The sequence below is a fragment of the Cricetulus griseus genome, unplaced genomic scaffold, assembly GCF_003668045.3.
Source record: "Cricetulus griseus strain 17A/GY unplaced genomic scaffold, alternate assembly CriGri-PICRH-1.0 unplaced_scaffold_28, whole genome shotgun sequence".
Lineage (NCBI taxonomy): Eukaryota > Metazoa > Chordata > Mammalia > Rodentia > Cricetidae > Cricetulus > Cricetulus griseus.
This window is the reverse complement of record NW_023277008.1, coordinates 214,296-241,401: the sequence shown is the minus strand read 5'-3', so window position 1 is coordinate 241,401 and position 27,106 is coordinate 214,296. Positions and strand designations below refer to the sequence as shown.

The following is a 27,106-nucleotide window of genomic DNA, read 5'->3' as shown; positions in this document are numbered from 1 at the left end:
ATAATGAGACTGATGACTAAAATAAATGCCAACCTAGGGCCTTCATCCAGCTGGTGATGGAAGTAGAAGCAGATACCCACCTCTAAACACGAACTGAACTAGACTCCAGTTGCAGAGAAGGACCAGTGATAAGCAAAGGGGTCAAGACCAGGCTGGTGAAATCCACAGAAACAGCTGACCGGAATAAGTTGGTGCTCTAGGTCCTCAGTCTGATTGAAGGGAAACAAGCCCTGAAGTGATCCAGACCCCATGAATGTGGGTGTCAGTGAGGAAGCCTGGGATATCTCTGGGACCTCTTGTAGTGGATCAGTACTTATACATAGCATAGGAATGGACTTGGGGGTCCATTCCACATAGAGGGATACCCCCCTGAGCCTAGACACATGGGGAATTACCTAGGCCCTATTCCAAAGGATATGAGACTCTGAAGACCCCCTATGGAAGGCATCACTGTTGGTGGGGAGCAGAAAGGGTGTGGGATAGGTAGGTTGGTAGTGTGGAGCAGGGGAGGAAAGGGAATTGGGATAAACATGTAAAACTATCTTGTGTCAAATTTAAATTAAAAAACGGAGAAAAACACAAAAAATAAAACACAACCACAATCACCATTTTCCTCTAACACTGGAAATAGCTGAGTTTCCAAGTAATTTACAATCTCACTTTAGGTACCAGTTGACATCCTTCTATTACACTGTTGCCCATCTCCTGTTTGTCTAAAACAAATAGCACTCCAGGATTTATTAAAAATACAATACAGCTATTTAATACTAATTTGACAACTATTATCACTTATAGTAATAATATCAATTATCTCCTTTGTGAAATGAAATAATTTCACTGAATAAAACATTTTTCAGGAGCACCAAACTGAATGCTTCTAGCTGGCTGCAGATTCCCACCAGGAGGCGAACACACACTTTGTCTTGAAGTGTCCATTTCTTTGTCTCAGATCCCAATCTCCTCCCTGCCATTGTTAAGAGCATTTAATGGCAGCACACTCCTTTTGTCTGCTTTCTGGAGACATTCCATAGCAGTTGGAAATTCAGTGCCCTATAACAAAGAAAAAAAGAGAGGTGTAGAGACAATGGAATTAACAACCAGGAAGTCAGATGAGAAAGAATGGAATGCACATGGTAATATTTTTTTCAAGACAGGGTCTCCCTGTGTAGAACTAGGTGTCCTGGAACTAGCTCTTGGAAACCAGGCTGGCCTTGAACTCATGGAGATGCAAATGCCTCTGCCTTCTGAGTTCTGGGATTGAAGGCATGTGCTAACACCAACCAGTGGTAAATTTTTATCTTTAAAATTTCTCAGAAATTTTGTTCCAAAAAAAATATTCCGTGCCGGTTTGTTGCAGACAGATGGGCCTTAATTTCCAAATATTGCTGTGCATTTCCTAGAAAGCAGGGATGTTCTCGTTTTTATTATTTACGTACTGACTCATTGGTGTGTCTGTGTACATGCCTCTGCTCCACATTGGGGATGTGGTAGTCAGAGGACAATCTGTGGGGATTGGTTTTCTCCTTCTACCATGTGGGTTTCAGGGGTCAGACTGAGGTTGTCAGGCATAGCAGCCAACACCCTTACCTGCTGAGATATCTCTGTGGTGCAGAAACATTCTACACAGCCACAATACTCTTGCAAGAGTGATGAACATATTATGCTATCTAACATAGGGAAGTAAGCATAAATTTTCACCAAATGTCCTTTCCAGGAAAATGAAAAGTGGTACTAATAAGTCTTTGGCAACCTTGAAAAAACTGGGGTGTACAGGTTATTTTTTCCTGTGTTCTTTAATCAAAAAAAGTAAAACATAGCCCCCAAAACAATCTTATTTTGTACTAATTTAAGCCAATGCTCTTGTATCCCCTCAGCTACCATGGTCACAAGGAAGTAACATTTAAACCAAGAGCAAGAAGAAAGAGGAACAAGTAGGAAAGACTGGAGGAGGATGGGTAACACTAGGAAAAAGGAATATCATTCAACAAAGCCCAGGAGGGAGAGTTTCAGTTCATCTGGCTGAGATGCTGGTGTATTGCAGTCCTGACCTGATACTCAAGGACCTGGCATGGCCTGCAGTCACAGCTGTGGTAGATTATTATTCTAAAGTGTTACTTTTGTTTGTGCTGCATTTGTTTAACACATGTGTTACTGTGTCTTTCTAAAACACCTGGTGGTCCTAATAAAGAGCTGAATGGCCAATGGTGACGCAGGAGCAAGGATAGGAGGGCATGGCAGACAGAGTGAATAAATAGAACAGAAGAAGTGGAGCAGCAAGAAGACAAGGAGAGGAGGACATCAGGAACCAGCCACCCAGCTGCCCAGCCACCCGGCCACACAGCCACCCAGCCGCCCAGCCACCCAGCAGACCAACCATGGAGTAATAAGGAAAGTAAGATATGCAGAAGGAAGAAAGATAAAAGCCCAGAGGGAAAAGGCAGAAGGGCTTCTTCCTTACTGTTGAGATGATTTCTAATTGCTTCATTTGCATTTCATGGGACTCTGACATCCTCTTTAGTCTCACATTCTTTTCTTTTTCTAGCATTTCAAGTTTTATTTGGTAACTTGCGATTTCTGCTGCATGTTTACACTCTAGCTCTTTCTGGAACTCAGACACAGCAGCGATCTTGGCTTTCAAGACTTCCACAATGTGGAGGGAATTGTGTGTATCATTTTTTTTTGAGATAGGGTTTCTCTGTGGCTCCCTCTAATATGGTATCTCTCATCCTGTTCTCTCTCCTCTATTCTTATTCCTACTCAATATCTCTGCTCCTCCATTTCCTTTCCTCTACTCCTCTTCTCCTGCTCTTATTGAGGCACCACCCTCTCCCCTACCCTCATGATCACAATTAGCCTAGGAGTTCATGCCACTTGCCATTCTTGGGGTCTTTTTATCCTTAGAGTCCTTCATGTTTCCTAGTTTCTTTGGTGATGAGGCTGGTAAACCTTTGCTCTATGTCTAAAATTCATATATGAGTGAGTACGTATCAGTTTTGTCTTTTTGTGACTGGGTTAGCTCATTTAGGATGGTTTCTTCTAGTTCCATCCATTTGCCTGCAGATTTCAAGATTCCATTGCTTTTTTCTGCTGAGTAGTACTCCATTGTATAAATGTACCACATTTTCTCTATCCATTCTTCTGTTGAGGGTCATCTAGGTTGCTTCCAGGTTCTGGCTCTTACAAACAATGTTGCTATGAACATGTTTGAACATATGTCCTTGTTGTATGAACATGCACTATTTGGGTATATACCCAAGAGAAGAATGGCTGGATATTGAGGTAGATTGATTCCCATTTTTCTGAGCAACCGCCATACTGATTTCCAGAGTTGTCTTACAAGTTCACACTCCCACCAGCAATGGAGGAGTGTTCCTTCTTCTCCACATCCTTTCCAGCATAGATTGTCATTGGTATTTTTGATTTTAGCCATTCTGATAGGTGTGAGGTGGTATCTCAGAGTTGTTTTGAGTTGCATTTCTCTGATGGCCAAGGATTTTGAGCACTTTCTTAAGGAGAGTACCCCTCTCTAAGAACAGTTCATGGAAAAACACCATCGTGCCTTCAGCCTTTGACAATTATGGTACCTCTAGAAACATCATATGCTGAGCCAGGCATGCATATACATAGTCATAGCACTCAAGATACAGCAGGAGCTTCCAACCATAGACAATATAAATACTCAATTTAAGAAAAAAACAATGTTGGAAATTGTGGTACACAAGACTGAAGAATTGCAGCTAATAGGTATAAACTGCACTACAATAATATATATAAATTAGTTCATCTCAGTCTAATGGCACAACGTCTGAAGGCTGACAACTGCCATCTGCTCACTAAGGAATATCCAAACTAGTATTTCTCTTTTTAAGTTCACTTGTTCCTGGAAAGAAAATAAAATCCAAAGGACCCAATATACACACTTCCCCATGATTATGGATGGTTGCCAACTAATAATATGATATTTCAACTTTTAAACACCCTCTTGAACTTGGAAAAACCTGATTCACCTCTGCTTTAGCTCAGGACTCACATAATACCTAACATGAATTTTGTGAACCTACAACTCAAATCAGATTGTGCTTTTGAATTGCTATTGATTATAGGGCATTTTTTACATATGAAGAGGCAGTGTGGTGCAAGAGCTCTGCCCTGCCCCAAGCCATTTGAATCCTAATTCTGGTATGGGAGTAAAGCAGCCAACAACAAATCACTTTTGAGTTTTCATTTCTCATTTGAAAATCAGTGAAAGCAAATCTTTCAGGATGAGTTGTTCTTAGAATTTAAGATAATAGACTATGTGATACATAATGTCATCGCCTGCCTCAAAGAACCTTAATACATGAATGTTTCCAAGAAGTGGAACATTATTTGCATAAACAATCAAATGCATTGATTTTTTGTAATAGATATACAGAATTTTATCTTGTGGCAAAAATATTTTCACAATTCAATATCGGAGCCACAATAGATGGGAATACTTCAGATGGGACAAGATAGATATTTGAGTTATAAACTTAGGTTCTTCTGAGACTTCAGGTAACATATGCATACCACTCTAAGGAACACAATAGTGGGCAGTATTCTCTTAACAACTACATTGGTGTGACATATACAGTTAGTATGAGATTCTCAATTGCTTTTGAAATAAATTAGTTTCTATATTCAAAGAGTTTGGCTTAATTATAAAAGTTTCTATTTCACATGCATAAGACACATGAATAAGAAAATTACAAAGCTGTGACAAACCTGCTGACATCTAACTTTACCATTTCACATACTTTAAGTTTCTCCTGTAAAGAAGTGACTTCATTTGTCAATTCCTCCTCCTTTTTCTGATAATCATTTAGCAGATGGTATTGCTGTTCCAGCACCTGCTTTTGATCCGGGACCTGCTGCTTCAGGAGAACCAGCTCTGCAGCAGCGCTTCTGTGGGTGCTGCTCTGCAGTGTCTCACTGGCCTGAAAGTTGAAAATGGAAAGAACCTTCAACATACTGAACACTGAAGTGAATGTTTCTGACCCGGCTTCTGGAGTCTTATTCTGTTGACACTGGCTCTCTCTGACATCTCTTCCCCTCAGGGGTTTGAGATCTTCTGGTGTTATGACTGGACTGACTGAGCCATGAAATTATCTTTCAGATGATAGTTCAGAGAATGCAGGTCTAGTGAGGGAAATAGGACTGAGGCCACAGTGGCAAGAGAAGTGGGACAGGAACACATTCCTGCATCCTGGCAACTTTGCAGACTCTAGTTCCAATCTCTTTCGATCTCTTTGGGTTACTTGCTATCAAACTCTGAACAATGCAATCAGATACCATGTTAGTCAGTGTTCCTACTGCTGAATGATAAAACACCATGGACAAAGCAAGCTGGGGAGGGGAGGGTTGATTTGCCTTATGCTTCCACTTCTTAGTTCATCATCAAAGGAAGTCAAGTCAGGAACTCCAACAGGGCAGGATCCTGGAGGCAGGAGCTGACATAGAGGCCATGGAGGATTGCTGCTTGGTGACTTGCTCCTCATGGTTTGCTGAGTCTGCTTTCTTAGAGAAGACAGGACCAACTCCCCAGGATGGCACCACTCATACTGGGCTGAGCCCTCCCTCTCCCATCAATCACTAAATAATAAAATGTCTTATAGGCTAATCTTATGGAGGCAATTTCTCAGTTGCGGTTCCCTTCTCTCAGATAATTCTAGCTTGACATAAAATGGACCAGGGTGGTTTTCCAAGATAAACAAAGTAAATGAAAGTTGTAGATCCAGTTACCATTTAGAACCTAATTAAAACCATGCCAAGATTAAAAAGGTCCAATGCAACTACAGAATGATGTCTGCAAAAATCCATTTAATCCATCTTGGTAAGATTTTGTAGACTTTCAAAACTTAAATAGGAAGTTTCATATAAATAAGAGCAGAAAACCACTCACTAAAAATGAATTACAATTTGTGGTTATGCTCTGTAAGGGTAGCAGCAAACACCTTTAATCCCAGGACTCCAGAGGCAGAGGCAGGGGGATCTCTGTGAGGATGCCAGCCTGGTCTACATAGTGAGTTTCCAGGAAAGACTAAGAAGATACACAGAGAAACTCTGTCTCAAACAAACAAGCAAACAAACAAACAAACAATTTTTGCTTACCAGCATCAACACAGATTTACTAGTGCTTTCAGTATGCTAAACTAGTACACTAAAGTATTTCTTTTACTACACAAAAAGCAGCAAATGGCTTCATAATAATTTCTGATTTTTCCTTGAATGCAAAAAAGTACGTAACTCATTGCTTAAAAAACTGCCAGATGGTGCTGCTTGCCTTTAGTCCCAGCACTGGGGAGACAGAGGCAGGCAGATCTCTGTGAGTTCCAGACCACCCTGATCTACAAGAGCTAGTCCCAGTACAGCCTCCAAAACCCCAAAGAAAACCTATCTTGAAAAACAAACAAACAAACAAAAAACAAATGTTGTAGTACTTATAATTCTTACATGCTGGTCTTGAAATTGTACTTTCTCACTTCTTTCTGTCAATTGGAAAAATTCTTCCAAGATTTGATCCGTCTCTTTTCTTGATTGCTGCATATGAGCAGCTAGGCAAGTAATGATGCTGTCTTGCTTTTTAATGGCAGCTACAAATTCATATGACTAAGAGAAAACAGTGAAAACGTAAATATTAGCTTTTTTTCACAGTTCAGTATCCTCTCATGGAAGCTACCTGCCTGTCCAAATCAGTTGTAGTTCAAATCGGACTTTGAAAACATGTATCAGCATTAAGGAAGGAAGAGAATATATTTGGGTTGACTTTTCCATGTGTTCTTATAGAAGAAGCATCTTTATAGTTTGGAGAGCCCCAAATTATTCTAGGCAACACCAGAAGACACATTTAACCCCAGCTTGTTTCTGAGAAGGATGGAATGGAAGTATGCCATCGTTTCTATCAGTGTCCCTCTTCATCTTGTCTTCCCTGCATAGAAGGTGTCACTGTAACCAGGGAGATGACCTACAAGGTCTTGCTGACATTCTTTTTGGGCTTAAGTCATAATTTTTGTGGTTTACACCAATTTTATCTCAGACTGATGACAAAAAAGACATCTGTCGTTCAGGAGGCATTTGACTCTAGCTATTTACACACTTAAATTTCAAAAGTCTGAATATTGCAGCTGTGTTTCTGCAATTCTCATTTTAAATGGGCTTGTTGATGCTATCCATGTACAAGAACAAAAATTATGAAATGGCCTAGGAAGCCACTGCAAAGCTCCATGAGTAAAAAGCACACACACTTCCATTCACATGTATAACAAACCAAAGCCCCAGGAGGTAGGGGCAACCTCTGCAGCACTTCAGTCCCACAGGTAGCTCTCATTCCTTCCAGCCATTGAGTTAGTTCTTCAATCTCATGCTGTTTTCCAGCCAAATCATTTTCTGTCATCTCAACATGGGTCAGACTGCAATGAGCTGCTTGTTCAGAATGAGAACTATCAAGGCTAATTCTTTTTCCTAAAGCAATCCATGGTTTTTCATAATCAGTACTAGCAACATTCCTCAGGGACAGAAATGAAACATAATTCCACAGCAAAGTCTATTTTAGAATATTCCTACCTCCTGCATGTTTATTGGTACAGAAACCTGTTTTGTTAGTAATGAGACAGAACCTTAACAGCATAAACAGGATTTCTGTGCTACAAAGAGAAGATAACTTGTTTTGTTAAGTATTAAAAAATAAATAGAAGTACATGCAGTAAAGCTTTGTTAGTAAGCTGGGGACATTTACACAGTATAAAACATTAGTATCATATGTAGTTTAAATACTATATATCCTTAATAAATTTGTAGGCTTTTCTGCGTTTGTCACCAAACAGCAGCCATTTATCTGTTAAAAATAAAATGAAACCAGTTTCTTGATTCATTTATTGTGATCTTAAACTGAAAGTAATTTACCTGACAACAGTATTTCACAGAGCCTGGGGCCACAAACTTAGCTACACTCACTGGCCAGCTAGCCCTAGGCATCCTATGTCTTGGCTCCCCAGTGCAGGAACTACACACACACACACACACACACACACACACACACACACACACACACACACTTTCATACTTTGTATGTGGGTGCTAGGGATCCAAGCTCATGCTTGTGTGGCAAGCACTTTACTCATAAAAAAGTCTTACAATAAGTTCAAAGGTCAATCATTCCTCAAACACCAGAGTGCTTACAATGTCCCTTTGTCTCTTCCAATCACCACTAATTTCTCTCATACTGCTTCTCCATATAAAGGGTAATTGGACTGCTATGGTTTTAGTGTTTGTATGTGAGGTCAGAGTTCAATGTCAGGTGTCTTTCTCAATCACTCTCCATCATAGTATTTGGAGATTGGGAGCTGAAACATGAACCTGGAACTCACTGGTTCAGCTAGACTGGCTGAGCCAAAGCCCCAGAGATCCTCCTGTCTTGTCCTCCCCAGTGCTGTGATTACAGAAACTAACAATCACACCTGGATTTCACATGGGTGCTGAGGAACCAAATCCGGGACCTCATGTTTGAACAACAAGAACTTTAGAGCTTCACCACCTTCCCAGCCCCTGAAGACGCTTTTTAAAAGAATCACCTTTTTGGCTTTCCTCTCCTCTCCATCTGTCTGCTATTCTCTAAGATGAAAGAAAGATCACTTTGATAGCCCAGAGTACAGGCACAGTGAAGGAGCCCCCAGCAAATGATCTTTAGTACACTGTTCATCATGGTGTTTCACAATCACAACTGCTTTCTTGCTGCCAGACAGGCATGTGAAAAAGCCGAAACCCAATTGTCTAATCATAGAAATGTTTGTCCCAACCTAAAGAGCTTCCATAAATGTTTTAGCACATTTGGCAATGGTTCCTAGACTGTATAGGATGTTAACCGTGATCACAGCAATGCCCATCTCCATGAAATTCAGAGGACTGAAGGCTGGGATTGAGTCAGTACATTACCACAGTTCAACCTGGAAAAACCTGCCAGCATCTGATTGATAGCAACCCTGACTAAGGTTTCAGAAGCATTAGAGATCCATGAGTAAAGAAAAGATCCCTGTTGGGATAAGTCAGTAATGATGATCAAACATGTATAATGGACAATCACTCAAAGGTCTCCATCTCATGCTAAGTAGAATTCACTTTCTCAGGCTTACTGAAAGGCCTGCAAGAACTAGAAATGATTATCCTTGCTTTATTAACAAGAAGCAACCTGCTTTATCCTTTTTGATTGAGCCTGGTATAAAGTACACTTCATCAGATATGAGAAAACCTACACCTGTGTTGTTTTTTAAGCTTTCTCTTACTCTTACCTGGTATGTGGACTCTGATGCATTCACTCTCTGTCTAGTGTGTCTTTGCCAGTGAGATGTATTTCTCACAGACAGCAAACAATTGTCTCTTCTATATTGTTTTCAGGCAGCCAATTTTGTTTTTTTATTGGAAAGTAGAGACTATTTATAATTCGTCCTCTTATTGACAACACTTTGCTGTTTCCTCTAACTGTTGTTTTCTGGTTTCAAGTTTTCTTGGTTTGATTTGGTTTGGTCTTTGCATCCCCACCCTCGCACCCACAATTCTATAATAGGATTTTGTTGATTTGCAGAGTAAGACAAAAATGGTTTTTACCTATTTTTCCTCCATTCATCATCTTTCTATGATTGCTTACTCTTCCCTGTGCTTTTGTGACTGAGACTGTCTCTCTTGTCCTCTGTGGATGACACTTGTCAGAGTATTGCTAACTTGCTTGACACAAATGGCTTTAGTTAGTACTCATCTTTAAAAGTCTGAAATTCTCCCATACTTTTTTGGCATAGTAGTCTTAAATGGCAGTTTTTAGAGGTTGTGATTGTATATCCATACTGACCACAGAGGAACTTTTATATAGTATGAATGAGATATCAATTTATTTATCCATTGTTGGTTATTTTCCTGGTCAGTCTACTAGTAAGTATATAATATATAGCTCCAATGCACATTAAATTTATTACCTAACAAAGGTTCAACCCATATAACTAATATAATATTGTGTTATGTTAATATATGCATACATGGTTCTCTTTTTATTTGAAACCTGCAACACACTGAACTTTATGAAATATACTAATAGCTGACACATTTAGAGTAAGAGAAAGGCTTTCAAGTTCTCTAACTCTAAAGCAAAGAAATGGTGATCATATTTTAAAAACTGAGACAAATGATACAAAACTATCACCATCATATGAAGAGGGTACCACATTAATAGGTCACCTCCACTTAACAGTTTCTTACCTAAGTAACCACCAGAGCATTAGTGCCAATAAAAAAGTCCATATGGTTAATGCAAATCCATACAGTTGTCAAAAGCTTTACTCCAAACAAATTATCAGAAAAAAATTGCTGTGCTAAAAGAGACCAGTTCTCAGCGGTCTTCCATCTAGAAACCCTGTTCTAAAGCCTCTCATAGATGCTAAGTAGTTTGCCATGGCCATTTTCCTAGCAACCCAGTATTAAAACTGTTCCCAGAAACTAGCCAGAGTCTCTATGTATTTGAAGATAAATCTATGGAATGGTTAATGTGTCAGATAACATTGTGAAAAACAGCCACAGTAAAACATATCTATGTTTTTTTGCTGTTTTAATGCTGTTGCCATTTTGTTGTATTGATAGAAATGCAACAGAATTCTATAAAATGTACAAGAAACAAAGTAACAACAATCAATAATTTTAGTGTTATATATTGACTATTTTTACCTACATCATTTGAAATAATGATATGTTAATCTTACCTCTCCTGAACTACAGTGGTTTGCTGTAATACGAATTCACTTTTAGGATAAAAGTAAAACAATTTACAGTTATGCCTTTCCCGCCATATTTTACTTCCATAAAGCAACTACTGTTCATAGCATAATCAAAATGACTACATACAATGCTACTAAAACCAGGGAATACACGACGAAAACCTAATACCAATTATTCCGTTATCTAAAATTTTACCTATGAATTAGAGTCTTAGCAGTAAATTTTTCTCCACATAAAAAAATCAAGTGGACACGTTCTTATACACAATACCTACCCATTGTAAGTCAAAAACACCAAAGTATGATTTCTCTAAATGTAATAACTCCTAAATAAAAGAATTCTAAATGCTACTATCAGAAGAATCATTTCCTCAAATGTATTCTCAGATCTTGATGCTAAAGTAACTAAGCATTTTTGCTTTATCCCAGATTTTAGGCTTGAGGTCAGTGGCATTCAAAGCTCCTCTCAAATATGAAGTAAGAAATAGAATAAAGAATTAAATCCTTATTTTTCTAATTTCTGTTTTCACTGTCCAGCACACACACACACACACACACACACACACACACACACACACACACACACACACACACAGCTCTAACATGAAACACAGTTTATAAATACTATCATCTATTCCTCATCTATTCGTACAGAAGCATTATTTAACATTCAAGATCAAGCTCTGCAATGACCTTCCCAAGAGGAAGTGATTGCTGGGAGGAAAAGAAATGAGCTTCCCTCTAGTCTAAAGTCCTGAAACTGTGCTTCCTAATGCATGAGGCTCTGCTCCTATATTTAATTCTTTAGTTATTTATTATGTTAGTTAGTTATGCATGTGTGTGGGCATATGTGCATACACATGAAGGCCATAGGACTACTTCCCTTATCATCCTCTGTATGGCTGCTGATCTGCCATGAGACAAGGTCTCTTACTGACCTGAACTCACTAAGTAAATGAGACTAGGTGACCACTGAGCCCCACGAACCCTTCTGTCTCCCTAGCAGTGGGATTATGAGTGTAATCTCAGAATTTTAATGGGAATTCTAGGAACTGAACCAGGTCCCTAGCCCATGAGGTTCTTTTCTAAATCTAAAGATTTCTGGGACACATTCCTTCCATATGACAAAAATAAGTTCACTTCTATATTAAAATCTGGCAGTAAATACATAGACTATCTGGTTCGTGATGCATTGATTTAATCCCAGTTCTAGAGAGGTAGAGGCAAGTGAATCTCTGTGAGTTCAAGGCCAGCATGTTATACAGAGCAAGGTCCAACACAGTTAGGACCACACAGAAAAACCCTGTCTCAAAAAAATCCCCCTGCTACAAACTGCAAGGGCACACAGGAATTATAAGGCCATCATATCATGAAACAACACAGGATAATTAAGAATTCTTCTGTTGGATTAAACCAATATTAAAGATGTTATTTGGTGTTACAGTCTTATGAATAAAAGTGGCAGTTTCTTGCTACAGATTCTTCCTGTAGCTTATTCCTTTCTGTAACAGATATTTTTAAGTAGATAATTTTCCCTCAGATTTTAGGTCCTCCAATTAATTGTGGCTCATTTTTTGAAGCCTGGGCGAACTTTTTAGAAGCTGAACTTATAAAGCTTTCAATAACCCCCTTAAAAAGAATAAAGAGAATGATTAACAGTCATGGTAGTATACACCTCTAATTCCTGTACTTGGGAGGCAGAGGCAGGTGGATCTCTGTGAGGATGTGTAGGAGTTGAGGATTTCAAGCGAGATCTTCAATCAAGTGAATCCCATCTAACATGGACTGGATACTAACATTTTCTTTCTACAGGACCCCACATGACTATCATCGTCCCATTTCAGCAGGAAGTAACTTGGAAAATGCTACGCCCCCTTTCCCCATTGTTGTCACTTAGGATAGTGTATATACCTAGTTAGGAATAGCTTCCTATTGTTTATGACTTTAGGGTTTAGTTAAAATAGATAGTTATCTTCTTATATTTTACCTTTATACTGTTAAGTTTTAATCCTCTTTTAGACTAAAAGGGGAATTGTAGGGGAAGCTGTAGCCACGCCTTCTTAGGGGCTGGCTACAAGAGTACCTGAGGGCTTGTGAGGGCGTGGTCAGAGTGAGTAGGGGGACTGCGTTTTCGGTTTCGGTTTCTCTTTGCTGCTTGCTGTACAGACTACCACCGGCTGGCTGGTTCGCTCTGTAAGTAAGGCTTTTCCCTATTAAATACCCTTATATTTCTACCTGACTCCGTACTGGTAATTTCTTACTATACTATATAGAGAAATTCTTGTCTCAAAAAAAAAAATTAAAAACATTTATTGTATTTAAAATGATAAATATATCAAAGAATTCAAATATCAATATACTACAATGTTTAAAAAAAACTCCATCTTGAAAGAAATCCCATGACACATTTGCCACAGTACTAATAATGTTTTGAAAATTGCAAGGCATACAAAGAATGGCTAATATGGCCTGTTCACAAGAAAAATAATGGTCAATAGAGAGAAACTGCTCTTGATTTTGGATATAACAGTCATAATGTTAAAATTGGCTATGTTAAATACTATGTGTCAAATAAATAAAGGAATTTATGCTGAAGTAATATAACAGCAACAAAAACGCAGAGTTAAACGTCACTGGGGGTATGCCACCACAGTACAGGGAAAAACCAGGAAATTCAAGTTATATCAGTCACATCTATCTGGACAACTAAGTAGCTCTGATTGTCCTGGAAGTCACTTTATAGGTCAGGTTAGCTTGGAACCTACTGAGAACTTCCTGCCTCTGCCTCTCTAGTGCTGGGATTAGAGGCCTGTGTCATTACGTCCAGTCAGCAACTGACTTTAAACACTTAACCAACTCAGGAGTCCCTTAGCATTTGCTTTTCAAAAGTTAAAAATTTTGTATGTCATGAATACTATCAAGATATAAAAAAGATAATATTTATAGATTATATATCTAAGAATATAGTGGATTTTTGTTATTCAGACTCTTTCCTTCATGAATTCACCTCTTTAATAAAATTTATTTGCTAGCCCCCAAATCAATTTTCAGGACATTGACTGGGACATTTGAGGACATGAGCAGAACTGGGAAAATTTACAGTGACCCAAGACAGATAATACTAGATGACACAGAACAGGGCAACATTTCCATTCTTTTTCTCAAATGTAAAGTCAATATCCTTGCAGAGCACATGATGACACATTTTGGCACTTTTGAATTAGTAATTTCACTGCTTAAAAATGGCTGTGATTAGAAAGTTGAAGTGCTGCCTTGGGTTTCTAAGAACAGCAAGGCTGTGATGTGCCTTAAAGGACAGGAGAGTTAGTGAAGTTTGGCTCAGGCATGGTCTCTAGGGTGCTTGGACATGTGTATGTTTCTGTTTCAAGTCCTCTTACTCAATACATACATGAGAGCCAAACCGCACTTCTAATGATTTGACAATTTATCCTAAATAAGGAGACTTGAAACATAAATACACTTAAAAGACTGTATAACAACTGCCATTTTAATTATGTATTTTAATTTATTTATTAGCTTGTATGTGCATGACCAGCTTGGGGGGGCATGCACACCTTGTCAAATGTGAGGTTAAATTGAAAATTTGGGGGAATAAATTTTCTTTCCCCTTTCCATGGGTTCTCGGAATTGAACTCAGGTCACCATGCCTGTGAAGAAAGTGCCTTTACCCACTAAGCCTTCTTGGCAGCCTTGTACCAACCATTTAACAAACTGGGACCAATACTCACAGAATCACCCTGATGTCATTAGGAAAAATGTTTCAGTGTACACTAATTCATCACTGGAATAACGTTACAGAACACAACTGAGGCATGTAAGTAAAGCTGCCTGTATGTGAAGCACACATGCCTGTTCCACAGGACATAAATTTATATGTTCAATGTGTCTCCCTCTTCCCTTTCTCCTCCTTCCCCCTCTACACAGCGTCACTCCACAGCCCAACCATGCCTCTACCTCCTCACTCCTCCCATATGACATTTAGCTTTAACTGTCAACTAGACACAACTTAGAATCACCTGTCGACAGTCGACAGTCTCAATGAGGACTCAATCTACATGAGGGTGGCCTGTTGGCTTACCTGATGTGGAAAGATGGAGCCCACTCTATGTAGCACTATTCCCTTGGCTTGGGTTCTATACCATTTAAGAGTGGAGAAAGGGAGTTGAATCTTAGGGATGCACACATTTATCACTCTGGGTTGTGGGATGCAATAGGATTAGCTACCTTGAGCTTGATTCACCTGCAATGCTGGACTAGCACCTGGAATCATAAGTCAAATAAACTCTTCCCCTACGTTGCTTTTATTGGGGTATTAATTACAATAACAGAATTGAAACTACGACATTCCACTTCAGTCTCCCATGTGCTGAAGTTTCTGATATATGGAAACAGGCTGAGCAAGCCATGGGAAGAAAACCAGTAAGCTCCACCCCTCCAGGGCCTCTGCATCAGCTCCTGTCCTCTTTGAGTTCCTGTCCTAACCTCCTTCAGTGATGAACAGCAATGCAGAAGCTTAAGTCAAATAAACCCTATCCTCCTCTCCTTGCTTCTGGGGCATGGTATTTTATCGCCAGCAATAGAAACCTGACTGGTAAAATCCCTAACTATTCTAACCTTATTTCTACATACATATGCCATAGCACAAAATTACAATAATATCCTCCTTCCTAATGCACTCCCGAGCAACATATCCCTCTACTTCTTGTTCTGGTTAGTGAGCCAATCACCCACCAACAATTTCAATCCACTCTAACTCCACCATTTCAGAAAGTTGCACCATTAAACAAGGGGAGGGGCTTGGAAAATTTGGATTCATTGGGCACTTTCTATGGGAGTTGGCCTGAGTACAATTTCCAAACCCTCAAAATTACCCCCACCCTACCCCTTCACTTTGGAATCCATATGAAACTCAATCTCCTATTTCCAGATGATACAACACTCTGCTTTTTATCTTTGCAAATGCTCTTCTTTCTACACAGAGGTTACTTCCTTAGCTTTTTTGTTAACCTCCAGCTGAATCCCACTCATCCTTCCGATTTTACCCTTCCAAACCTACCCAAGGAACACACACAAGGCTGGCTTTTGTATCCTCTGTAGTCTTGAGAAGCAGGTGTACTGTTGCTGGCATGGGTCTGATAGGAGTACACTGGTTTCAATATATCTGCCTTCCTCATCTTTGCATTGTGAGTGCTCAATAAGTAGCTGATGAATGAAGCCCACAGAGCTCCCTCACAGGTTATTAAATATTTTAGGTCTAGCTGAAATTTCATGACTGCACAAAAGTCCTGCACAGTGTGCTGATGGCCACTCTAATTACACTGATCTTCCACTCAGAACTATGCTGAAAATCTGGAAGCACTTGCCTCAACCAAGACCTGATTTAGATACTCTGCTTGGCCACTGGCCAGAACTCTCATTTCAATGGAATCTGGAGTCACATAAGACTCTATACCTTCACAGCTATTCTTGAACCTCTCATCTGTTCCTTCATTAATATTTGAGCTGTGTTCATCTTATTTACAGCTTGAAATTTTTTTAGTCTTAGTAGTCTGCCCATCACAATGGACTTTTCTTTGTCCATACTGAGCAAGCTTTGTGGTGGGGAGAGAAAGCAGAATCATCATCTAAGGGTTTTTCCCCTTTGTTTTATTAGAAAGAAAATTATTTTACATGTCAATCCCACGTCCCGGTCACTCCCCTTCCACCATGCATCCCCTTCAACTAACGCCCTACTTATCCCACAACCTTTCTGCTCCCGGAGATGGCAAGGCCTTCCCTAGGGGTCCTTCAATGTATGTCTTATTCTTTGGGATAGGGCCTAGGCCATACCCATTGTGATTAGACTCAGGGAGTATCCCTCCATGTGGAATGGGCTCCTAAAATCGATTCCTATGGTAGTGATAAGTACTGATCCACTACAAGAGGTCCCATATATTTCGAAGGCCTCTTTCCTCACTGACACCGACATTTATGGGGTCTGGATCAGTCCCATGCTGGTTTCCCAGCTATCAGTGTGGGGACCATGAGTTTTCCCTTGTTCAGGTGAGCTGTTTATGTGGGTTTCATCAGCCTGGTATGGACCCCTTTTCTCATCACTCCTCCTTCTCTGCACTAAGGGGGTTTTTAGCATTATTAAAGCTCTGGGTTATTTTATTATACTAAAATATCACTAAAAATGAGTGACAAAACAAAAGACACTCATTCTGTCTTTAATAGAGAAATTACTATTGCGCTGCACAGAGACTGGTTGTTTCTGAATCAGGACTAAGAAATGAAAATGTCTGAAAGAAGACAATCAGCTCAGAGTCAGAAGTTGGAGAGTGTAGCAGGCACTGAGAGTATTATCTATGGCTCTCAAATGTCTCAGAGCATGACACACACAAGGAGGTCATGTGAATCATCCTTCATGGGTTTTCAACTTTACAATAAAGATAATTAGCCTGCACCAAAAGATTTAGCTCTAAGTGTGGTTTGTAGCCTTATGTGTAAAGGAAATAATGGAAATAATCTAAATTATAGGCTGATGCTTTCTAGCCCTCAGTCATTTGTATATCACCACCAGAATCCCATAGCCTAGTGCCACCTATTCATACAATTTACTCACCATCCACATCAGTGTACCTTTCTTATTTGTTTATAAAAGAAATGTTTAATCCTAGGCACCTCTTCCACTTGTGGTTTCTTTTTAAATAGTTAGCCAACAAAAATTAAAACAAGGACACAGCTATCAATAAAATGTTAAACACTAATGAAAATTATGAAAGAAATCGATGAGTATTAAAACATTTGGGGATAAAAGAGCAGCAAACACTTTCAGCTGCCATGGCAGAAAGAAAAATCTAAAAGGTCAGATTCTTCTTTAAAATCATACAATGTGTCTACCGTTGGACCAGGACACATACAATACCATCATCAAGTCAGAATTATCATCCCATATAAATCTCAATGATGAGTGAACTATAGGGAACCCTTATTAAAAATATTGATGCAAACCACTAATGACAATACTTATGGCAGAGTAGTGGCTATAAAACAGTATCATCATATAATTATTATGAAAAGAAAATGATCACACTTCTTAATACAGACACAGCAGGCTTCACTCAGGCTTCAACTATCAAGAATTATAACTAGCTTGGATTTTTTTCTTTTTTATTTGGATTAGAAACAAGATTGTTTTACATGTCAATCCTAGTTCCTGCTCCATCCCCTCCTTCCATACCACGCCCACCCCATCTAAAAACCTACCCTACATATCCTTTCTGCTCCCCAGGGAGGGTGAGGCCTTTCATAGGGGTCATCAGAGTCTACTAACTTGGATTTTTAGGAATGCCATACTTAAAGCCATAATTAACTCTTGAAAAAAAAGTTATAACAACTCTGGTGTGTTTCCCAAATTGAACTATGGGTGTTTTCCCCTATATGTAATTTCTCTGAGTATTCTCATGAGTAGCGTGTGTGTGTGTGTGTGTGTGTGTGTGTGTGTGTGTGTGAAGGTGTGCTTGCCTGAATGTGTGCATGGGAGGCCAGAGGTTGACTGCAGGTACCATCCTGTATCCCTCATCACTGAAGTAGTAATTCATAGTTATAACTAGGTAGGCTGGCCTGCAAGTTCCAGGCATCTTCCTGTCTCCATCTATGTCTCCCTTTGATGAGCTTACAGATTCACATCACAGGCCTGGCTTCTTATATGGACGTTTGGAACCTGAAATTTGCTTGCCCAAGCAAGCACTTTGCATACTGAGCAATCTCAACAGCCTGAATTTCACTTTTTATATAATTTATTTTCTATGAAGCAAATACTCACCTCCACTACTTAGCTTTGAGCTCTTTAATTATATGGAAGAAAACCAAAATGAAGACCTAGAGCGTTCAAAAAATCTTTCTTGATAATTATTTTTCAAGTTGTTCCACTGACAATTTTCATGTATACATAGAACACAGAAATGATCATTTTAGAAACAGCTCTTGATGGATACATTATAGTATATGTTATGAAATGTTTTACACTAACTTAAATCCAGTACAAGTATATCATCCTATTCTGAAGCCAGCTTGGATTACACATTGAGCTTAAGGCTACCCTGGACCATGGTCTAAGACTGCTAAAAAAGAAAGAAAGGGAGGTGGGAACACCGGCAGGAATAATACTGTCTAATCAATGTCTCCATGTTTTGAAAAGATGCATACTCCTTCTTCAATTCCTTGGATGCACGGAAGGTGCTCAGTCCCTCAAGTTGCATAATTGTAAGCAGGCTTCTAAAGATACTGATTCCCTTGTTCCTCCAGTTATATATAGAATGCTACACAGACACATTCAATTCTAGACCTTATATAGAGGGCACTTATCAGAAAGTCAGCTAACCATATTCTAGAAATACAAAGTTAGCTACTGTACATATTCTGTTACAAACTAATCCTGGTTACCATATCTCTGCAGTATCACCCTTCATTTATTACTGACCTGCTTTCCTCTGTTAATGTGAGAAGAAAAAACAAAGGAACATAGGAATCTTAGTTAGGGTGACTATTGCTAGGGTGAAACCCCCAGACCAAAGCAACTTGGAAAGGCTTTATTTTGGGGCTTCTATTCCCATAACACATTTCATCATCAAAGGAAGTCAGAACAAACTCAAACAGGGCAGGAACCTGAAGGGAGAAGCTGGTGCAGGAGCCTTGGCTCTGCTTATTGGTTTGCTCCACATGGCTTGCTCAACCTGCTTTCTTAAACAAGCCAGGACCACCAGCCCAGAGTGACAGTACCCACAATGGGCTGGGCTCACCCCCATCAATAACAAAGAAAATGCACTATGGGCTTGCCTATAGCCAGAACTCAAGGAGACATTTTCTCAATTGAGACTCCCCCCTCTTGGATGACTGTACCTTATGCCAAGTTGACACAAATCCAGGCAGTACAATTGGAATAACAGTTTAAAACATAACATAATTGTCCCCCCCATGACAACATAATATCTCAAAGGTAACTTCATTTTAGGAAGAAAGGAAGGCAAAAGTAAGCTCAAAGAGGTAATTTCAGAAAGAAACTGACATTCATGTGTAAAATTATTCATTCAGCCCACTAAAGGATACCTACATAGAATTCTGGATTGTTTACAGGTCTTGCAGGACACGCATGCCCACACAAAATTGAAGTCACCAAATACATAACAGCAATTCTACAGGTGCAGTTTAATTTATAGCACCTTTGAGTGCTCTGAAGTTCCATTCCACACACTGGAAAAGGTCACCTGCCATGACAAGACCTTCTACAGAAATATACAAGAGAAGAAGAAGGATGAGGAGGAGAAGGAGGAGGAGTAGGAGGAGGAGGAGAAGATGAAGAAGGAGGGGCAGGAGGGGGAGGAGGAAGAAGAGGAGAGCAAGGAGGAGCAGGAGGAGGAGTAGGACGAGCAGGAGGGGGAGGAGGAAGACGAGGAGGAGGAGCAGGAGGGGGAGGAGGAAGACGAGGAGGAGGAGGAGGAGGAGGAGGAGGAAGGAGGAGGAGGAGAAAAGACTATTCTAAAAATCTCCCTTACAGCAAAGTTCACAGCTGGCACTTGTGGCACACTCAAGTCACCCCTTGGGGAGGCAGCTGTCACAGGCCAATCACACACACCCAAGAGTGCAACCCTGACACCTAAAGGCAGCAGGCTGGTGACCAGCACACCGGTGCCCCCAGAATAGAGAAGCCCCTAGACACCCACTCAGAAAGCACAGAGCCTGAAGCACTCACAAAACTCCCTTTAGAAAGTGAAAGGGCAGGGGCTGCAAAGCAATTCCCTGGCCGTTTACAGCGGGGCTAAGAGAGGGTTTTGTGTGGCACCCACGAAAAAGAAAGGAGCCTGGCTGTGCAGGCATTGGGTTTCCTGCTACAGCCAAAGGGGGCGGCTCTCCCCAGCCCCAGCCCCTGCCCTGCGGCCCCGCCTCTTTCCTCCCAGAGGCCCCGCCCCCAGCCCCGCCTCCCGTTGGCCAGGCCGCTGGCTCCTACCTTGGCCCTGCCATACTCTATCTTCTTCCATCTCTCCACCTCCTCCATCGCGTCTGCCGGCCAGGCGGGGACTGGGGGAGCAGAAAGATCTGTTCAGAGGCCAGCAGACGGAGCTCCGCGGCCGCCCGGGGCGAGCTAGGCGCTCACCGGCCGCTCCTGCCTTCCCAACAGGCCCCGCCATCGCTGCCGCCATCTTCGTTCCCAAGCTCACACTTGAGGAGGCCTAGTGGTCAGCACAACTGCAAGCCTGGCTCTGAAGGTGCCCACTCTCCCCACCCCCCACCCCCGCTTGCCCGGGTCTGAGGCTCTGGCCTGAGCCCAGGGACTCTGAGCTTCTGGCACAGCACAGTGGTTTCCAAGTTCAAAAGCAGCAACTGAAGGGAGATGACAAGCCGCAGCAGGGAGTATGGTGGCCAGGGATGTACCTGCCTGGCAAGGGTCTATCAACCCAGGTGAGGGGGAACCCTGAGGACACCCCACTCTTTCCTTATTCCCCACCTCAAGTGCCTCCCTCTGGCCCCAGCCGGCCCCGCCCACCCAAGTTCTCCTGCTAGGAGAGCAACTCCTGCTGCCCCAGGCTTCTCCCAACTCTTTGTTCCCTGAGGCAAGGCAGAGACACTCCTCCCCCATGGGGGCTTCTCCTTGGGAACCATGCTCCTCCTAAAGGAGCTGGAATTCGGAATATAAGTTGAGAACAAACCCATCTACACTCACTTCCCAGCTTTTATTGGCCTTAAAAAGGCTAGGTTTCTTCTCTGACTTTATCTGGAGTTTTGGCACAAGCTGTTTCCTATTTGTGACTGTTCGTGCCTGGTGAAAACAACCTAACCTTTGTCAGTTCTGTTTCTTTACTGAAATGTCTAGTATGAAATTTTGGGCCCAGTAAACTTGATAGTATTTCAGCAAAGGCTTGAAAAGAATGAAGTGGTGAGCTGTGAGTGTGATTGAGGTCAGCAACAGATCCAAAGTACAGTGTGAGTGTTGTCCTAAAGGGAGAGCGCTTCACAAAGATGGCTAAATAAGAATGGGATGGACGAGAGGGAGCTTAGACATGAAATCACAGAAGTGACAGAAGGCCAGATGAATTCTGAAGGGCATTGTCAAAACGGTGCCCTTTTCTCTAAATGAGACCAGAAGCCACTGGGAAAGTCTCATGGTCTCTGCCATTACTATATAGAGAAGCTACAGTGAAGGGTCTGTTTGGATGTCGTTTTGTTTAGAATTTCCTACTCATTGGGTCACCTGATTACCTGGACCCGGGTGTCTACCTAGAAATTAGTCCTACCTACGGAACCTTCTAGTGACCTAAATACTCATTCCCCTTCAAGGCATAAGGATTAAATAAGACAGCCTCCCTTTATGTCATATTCTTTACATTATTCTTTGAAAGGGTAGTCATCATCAGAAGCTTAAAACTAGTCTGCGTCCAGCAATAACTGAAGAGTTCCCTTAGTTCAGGGTATTTATCCCTCACACACTGAGGTTATGTCATAAAGGAAGAGATGCATCATGCCTTGGCAACCTGCTACTTCCAAGGGTAACAAGAACTCCTTTAAGTCATGTTGCTAGCCAACTTGCTCCACAGGTCCCGCCCATTGTTGCCTCTTGAGCTTGGGATCCCAGGCATACCTGCTCAATGTTAATATGCCTGGGATGCAAACTCTGATCCTCACCCTTGCGTGGCAGTCACTTTGCCCACTGAGCCAACTCTCAACCCCAACAGTGGAGTTTCAAATATGTATTTACATAATGTCTTCAATAAAATGGGGAAGCTTTGTTTAAGTTTCAAAATGAAAGTCCTGTAAAAATAAATAGAGATATAAAACAGATCTATAATCAGTCAAAGTGGCATATAATATCAATCAAATCAGAAAAATTTAAGGTGGTACTGTACTACTATTACAAAGGATGAGATTATAGGCCAATACTTCAAGACAGTGCTGGTAGTTACTGACTAATAGAATATGTGAACACAAAATTCAGGTCTCCAAGGATGTTTATACCACTAAATAGTCACAGCATATAAACTCAGCTCTCAAATAGTTGTGACAAAGACCCATGTAAGCTTTATATTCAGAATGAAATACATTTATTCTAAATAGAAGTATTTTGTGTTACTCTTGCTGAATGGTGCTATGGCTACTGGTGGTTTTGAGAGAAATCATTCTTTCTGAACTACAAATGTTCAGACTGTTGTAAAGACTAGCTACCCAAAGAAGATGCATCTCACCTGAGTTAGACCAGCACAAAATTCAAGCCATTTTAGTTCCAATTTGAAGAGGAATACAGTCCCAATCACATCCTCTCCTTCTTGGAAAACAAGATGTCTCATGAATTAAGAGAATTCCAGTCATTAGACTTTAGGGTGATTCCAGTTTCCCTTGAGACCTGCCTGTTATATTTCCTTTCTTCTTGGAAGTACCTTGAGTAACTCTATAGCTCAAAAGATAACATCTTTGGAGAGCTTACATCACACCACATGCTCACACAAATTTTCCATTGCCAAAACTGATCAAGGTTTTTTTTTTTTATTTTGTTTTTTTAAAGAAATCTCATGAATACATCACACAATTACTATATAGCATTTTTAAAACTGAGAAAATAATATAATTTGTCCCTACATAGTTTCATCTAAGAAACTAGAAATATAACTTACATTGTGGAGGTCTATAAATATTTTTTGTTTTAAAGAGCCAAAATTAAGAAAATGAAAAACAACCTCTCTTTAAAAAAAAGAAAAAGAAACAAATGAGATGGTGGTGGTGGTGAAGCCTTTAATCCCAGGCAGAAGAAGGCATATCTCTGTGAGTTTGATGCCACTCTGATCTACAGAGAGAGTTCCAGGACAGGCTCCAAAGCTACACAGAAAAACTTTGTCTCAACAAAACAGAATAAAAAAAGAGAAAGAAATGAATCCAACTGTGTACTAATATAATGGCATAAAGACACTGGGAAGGGGGCAGGGAGTCAGGATGAAATGTTAGAACTTCTAAAGAAATATCTGATAGAACCTAAAGAAACAATAGATATGGATAGCATCAGTTACAAGACTGATAGGGATGTTTATGAGAAAAAATGTGAGACTATTGTGTCTGAGTCCCCTGCTCAGACTCACCATCAGCCAGGAGTATCCAAGTATCATATGCCTCAATAAAAGCACAATACAAACTGCAAACTACTGCAGCAACATGTATGTAGTTTTCATGTCTTAAAAAATGACCTGGGCTGGGCATGGCAGTACATCCTGGAACCCCAGACACTAAGAGGCTGAGGCAGGAGTACCATGAATTCTAGCCAGGATACAAGGATGGAACACTTGTCTTCTTCCCTGGTTTTCACAAGTTCACTGGCCCTGGTTTTATCCGGTTGTCCCCCCCCACACACACACACACAGTCACTAAATACACTGTGCTAATTACCTGTGCAAATAATTCATCACATAACTGATAATTATTCATGCAGTGAACATGAGTGCATTTAATTTCATAAAATGAACACTAGTGGACATTAATGGGCAAATGTATCCAGATACAATAGTGGTTGACTGAAATATCCCACTTGCATTGGTAAATAAGTCATCAAAACAAAACAAAAAGTTTGAGAACTAAACGAACAATAGATTAGATGACTTGCACATCTAAAAAACATCCTATAAGAACTACCTCTGTTTTTTCCAATGGCTGCATCCCCCCAAAACTAATCACCTCATCTCTGCTCTGCCTCCTAAGAGCCTCCCACCTCTGCTGTAGCCACACACCCCAGGTCCCCTAGCACCTCGTATGATCAGTGCTGGCTGCTCTGCACAACACTGCTTCCACTCCTGCAGACAATCTGAATAGTCAGGTGACTTGGAGAGAGTAAAGTAATATGAAAACTTCCCCACAGTAAGGATGGAAAATAACACAGTGCAGTAGTTATGACTCTGTATAGTGCTACTTGAGATGACTTGAAAATAGAATCAGAAAATGGGAAGATGAATGGTGCCTGAGATTAATATAATACCTATTGTAAGTAATATGAGTCTGGTAATTAGTATTATGTCAATAATTGTCATAGTGCCTTTTGTGTCAAATATGAAAAGTTGACCAATAAGATACAAGCCTTAGAAAGACTCATCAATGAAAAAAGAAAAATACTCAGACACAGCAGAGGAATTGAGAAAAGAATAAAATTGAAGTAGGGCAGTCTAAGATGGTTTGAAAACTAACTTAAATGTATTGAAACACTATAAAAGAACTACCAACAGACAACTACCCCCAATTTTATGGAGAAGTTAAATGGAATCCTATACAAATATTAGATTTGAGGAGATTAAAAGAAGTGGTCATTTCATGTGGTATGCATTCACCCAATATGAAGCAGATGTTAAATCATGGGCAACTCAGAACAGAATCATCCCCAAGACTAGAAAGATCTGGTCAAAGCACTATTGGAAGCTGTTCCTCAGTTATAGAGGAGAACATGGTAGGAAGAGATATCTAGGGCCATAGAACAATGGAATAGGATGAGAGGTATCAATAGTTCCCAAGGCCAGTTATTAGGTGAGGGCCAATAGGTTGATTGCAAAGGCAGTGTGTTTAACAATCTTACATTGGCCTTGTGTCATTTACCTGCTTTCAATGTTTAGGACAAGGTTGAAGAATCGGGATGGAGGTTTGAGTCATTTACTAAAATTGTACAACGCCCAAAAGAAGCCTTCACTGATTTTTTTATGCAAAAATTGACTTCAGCTGTAAATAGAACAGTATCAGATCCAGAAAACAGACAAATATTAATAAAATCCTTGGATCTTGAAAATGGTACTTCAGAATGCAAAAGGGTGATTGTGCCTTCAAAGGCAAGATCAGCAACAATTGGTGAATGGATTAGAAATATGGCTGATATTGGGTTGAAGTTTATGATGCTACTCTGACCAGAGAAACAATTTCTAAACATTTTTAAAAAATGAAAATGTCAGATGTTTTAATTTTGGTAAGCCTTGGCCCCATCCCCACTGGGAGAGTAAGTGTGACCACCAAAGCCACAGGCCCCACCTACACCGATTGGAAGTAGAGAGACTCCCTGAATCACATACCCCACCTGCATCCACTGGAGGAAGAGATGGGTAGTTGACAGGCTAAGAACATATTCAACAACATAAAAAGCAATATGATACCACCAGATGCTATTGATTGTTTACCATTGAGACCTGAACATCCAAATGCAGATTACCTTAAGAATAATTTTATGAAGACGATAGAGGCCCTTAAAGAGGAAATGACAAACTCCCTTAAAGATATAGAGGAAAAGACAAACAAAAAAATAAAAAGAGAAGAAATCAACAAATCTCTTAAAGAAAGCAAGGGAAGTCAAGAAAACAAGAAAAACCAGGAAATAATTCAAAGAGTTCAAGGCTTGAAAACTTAAATAGAGGCAAAGGACTCTTGTAAACACGTACAATTTGGTTGGGATAGCCTCTCCTAAAGTCATCCTTGGCTCACTGTTGCCTTGTTTAGGTCTGTCCTCATATTTGCAGCAACATTTAATGTAACCAAACACCTGCTGGCTCTTTGAGAGCAGCAGTCTTCAAGACTTTTGCCCTTCTCTATGTGCTGTTCCTGCTTCCTGCGCCTGCTCCAGCCATTTCTGTGCAGTCGTCTAGATTTTCACTTGATATTGGTGCTAACACCGACGACCACATCATTGCTTCAGTAAAAGAAGTCTGGAGCAAAGAGAAGTTGACTCTTCAGAAATCCCTGAAAAGTGCGGAAGCGAAAGTGTGTGAATTGAAAGCAGAACTGAGAAATGATGCCTTACATAAGCATCAGAGCCCTGACTTTGAGAACGCTGTCTTCAAGGTACACACATCCCTCTTGCTGACCCTGACCTTACAGACCATAGAAGAACATTTGCCTCTCAGACTTTGTCCCAAGGCAGTTCTTTTCAATCTGCTATGATTAGAATGTCTACTCAATCACAGATCTGTAGAGAGGCATACCCAGAATCGCAACACATTCAGCTCTGCTTTTCTTGCTGTCAGCAGTGTGACCCTGTACCCCAGAATACGTGTCCTGTTAGACAAACAGAAGTATTCTCTTTCAGCTCCTAAGCAAAGAAGCATGAGTGTCCATGGAAGAGCATCATGCCCTGTGAGTGGCCTCTCCAATGCTGAGAATGAAGGCAATAGTATTGCTGCCTTCATCAGTTAACCTAAAGTGCAGAGTATAAAGGAATAAATGTAGCTGGAGTGGACACACGGGGATGGAAAACATTAACTTAATTAAGAACCTAAATGCAATTGTGACTAATTCTAAAAAAGAAAGTCAGTATTTAAAAGACCTAC

At 40.4% G+C, this 27,106-nt stretch overlaps 1 protein-coding gene across 1 annotated transcript; it reads right to left on the bottom strand.

Annotated features, from left to right (window-relative positions):
- Positions 1–945: 945 nt before the first annotated feature.
- On the bottom strand, positions 946–20,977 carry LOC113838191 (A-kinase anchor protein 9-like). The gene is made up of 5 exons (XM_027434013.2): positions 20,785–20,977; positions 7,289–7,482; positions 6,475–6,630; positions 4,767–4,958; positions 946–1,050 (listed from the first exon to the last, which is right to left on the bottom strand). Exons 1-5 carry the CDS (start codon positions 20,975–20,977, stop codon positions 946–948), a joined length of 840 nt encoding a protein of 279 aa, XP_027289814.2.
- Between the last annotated feature and the right edge of the window lie 6,129 nt (positions 20,978–27,106).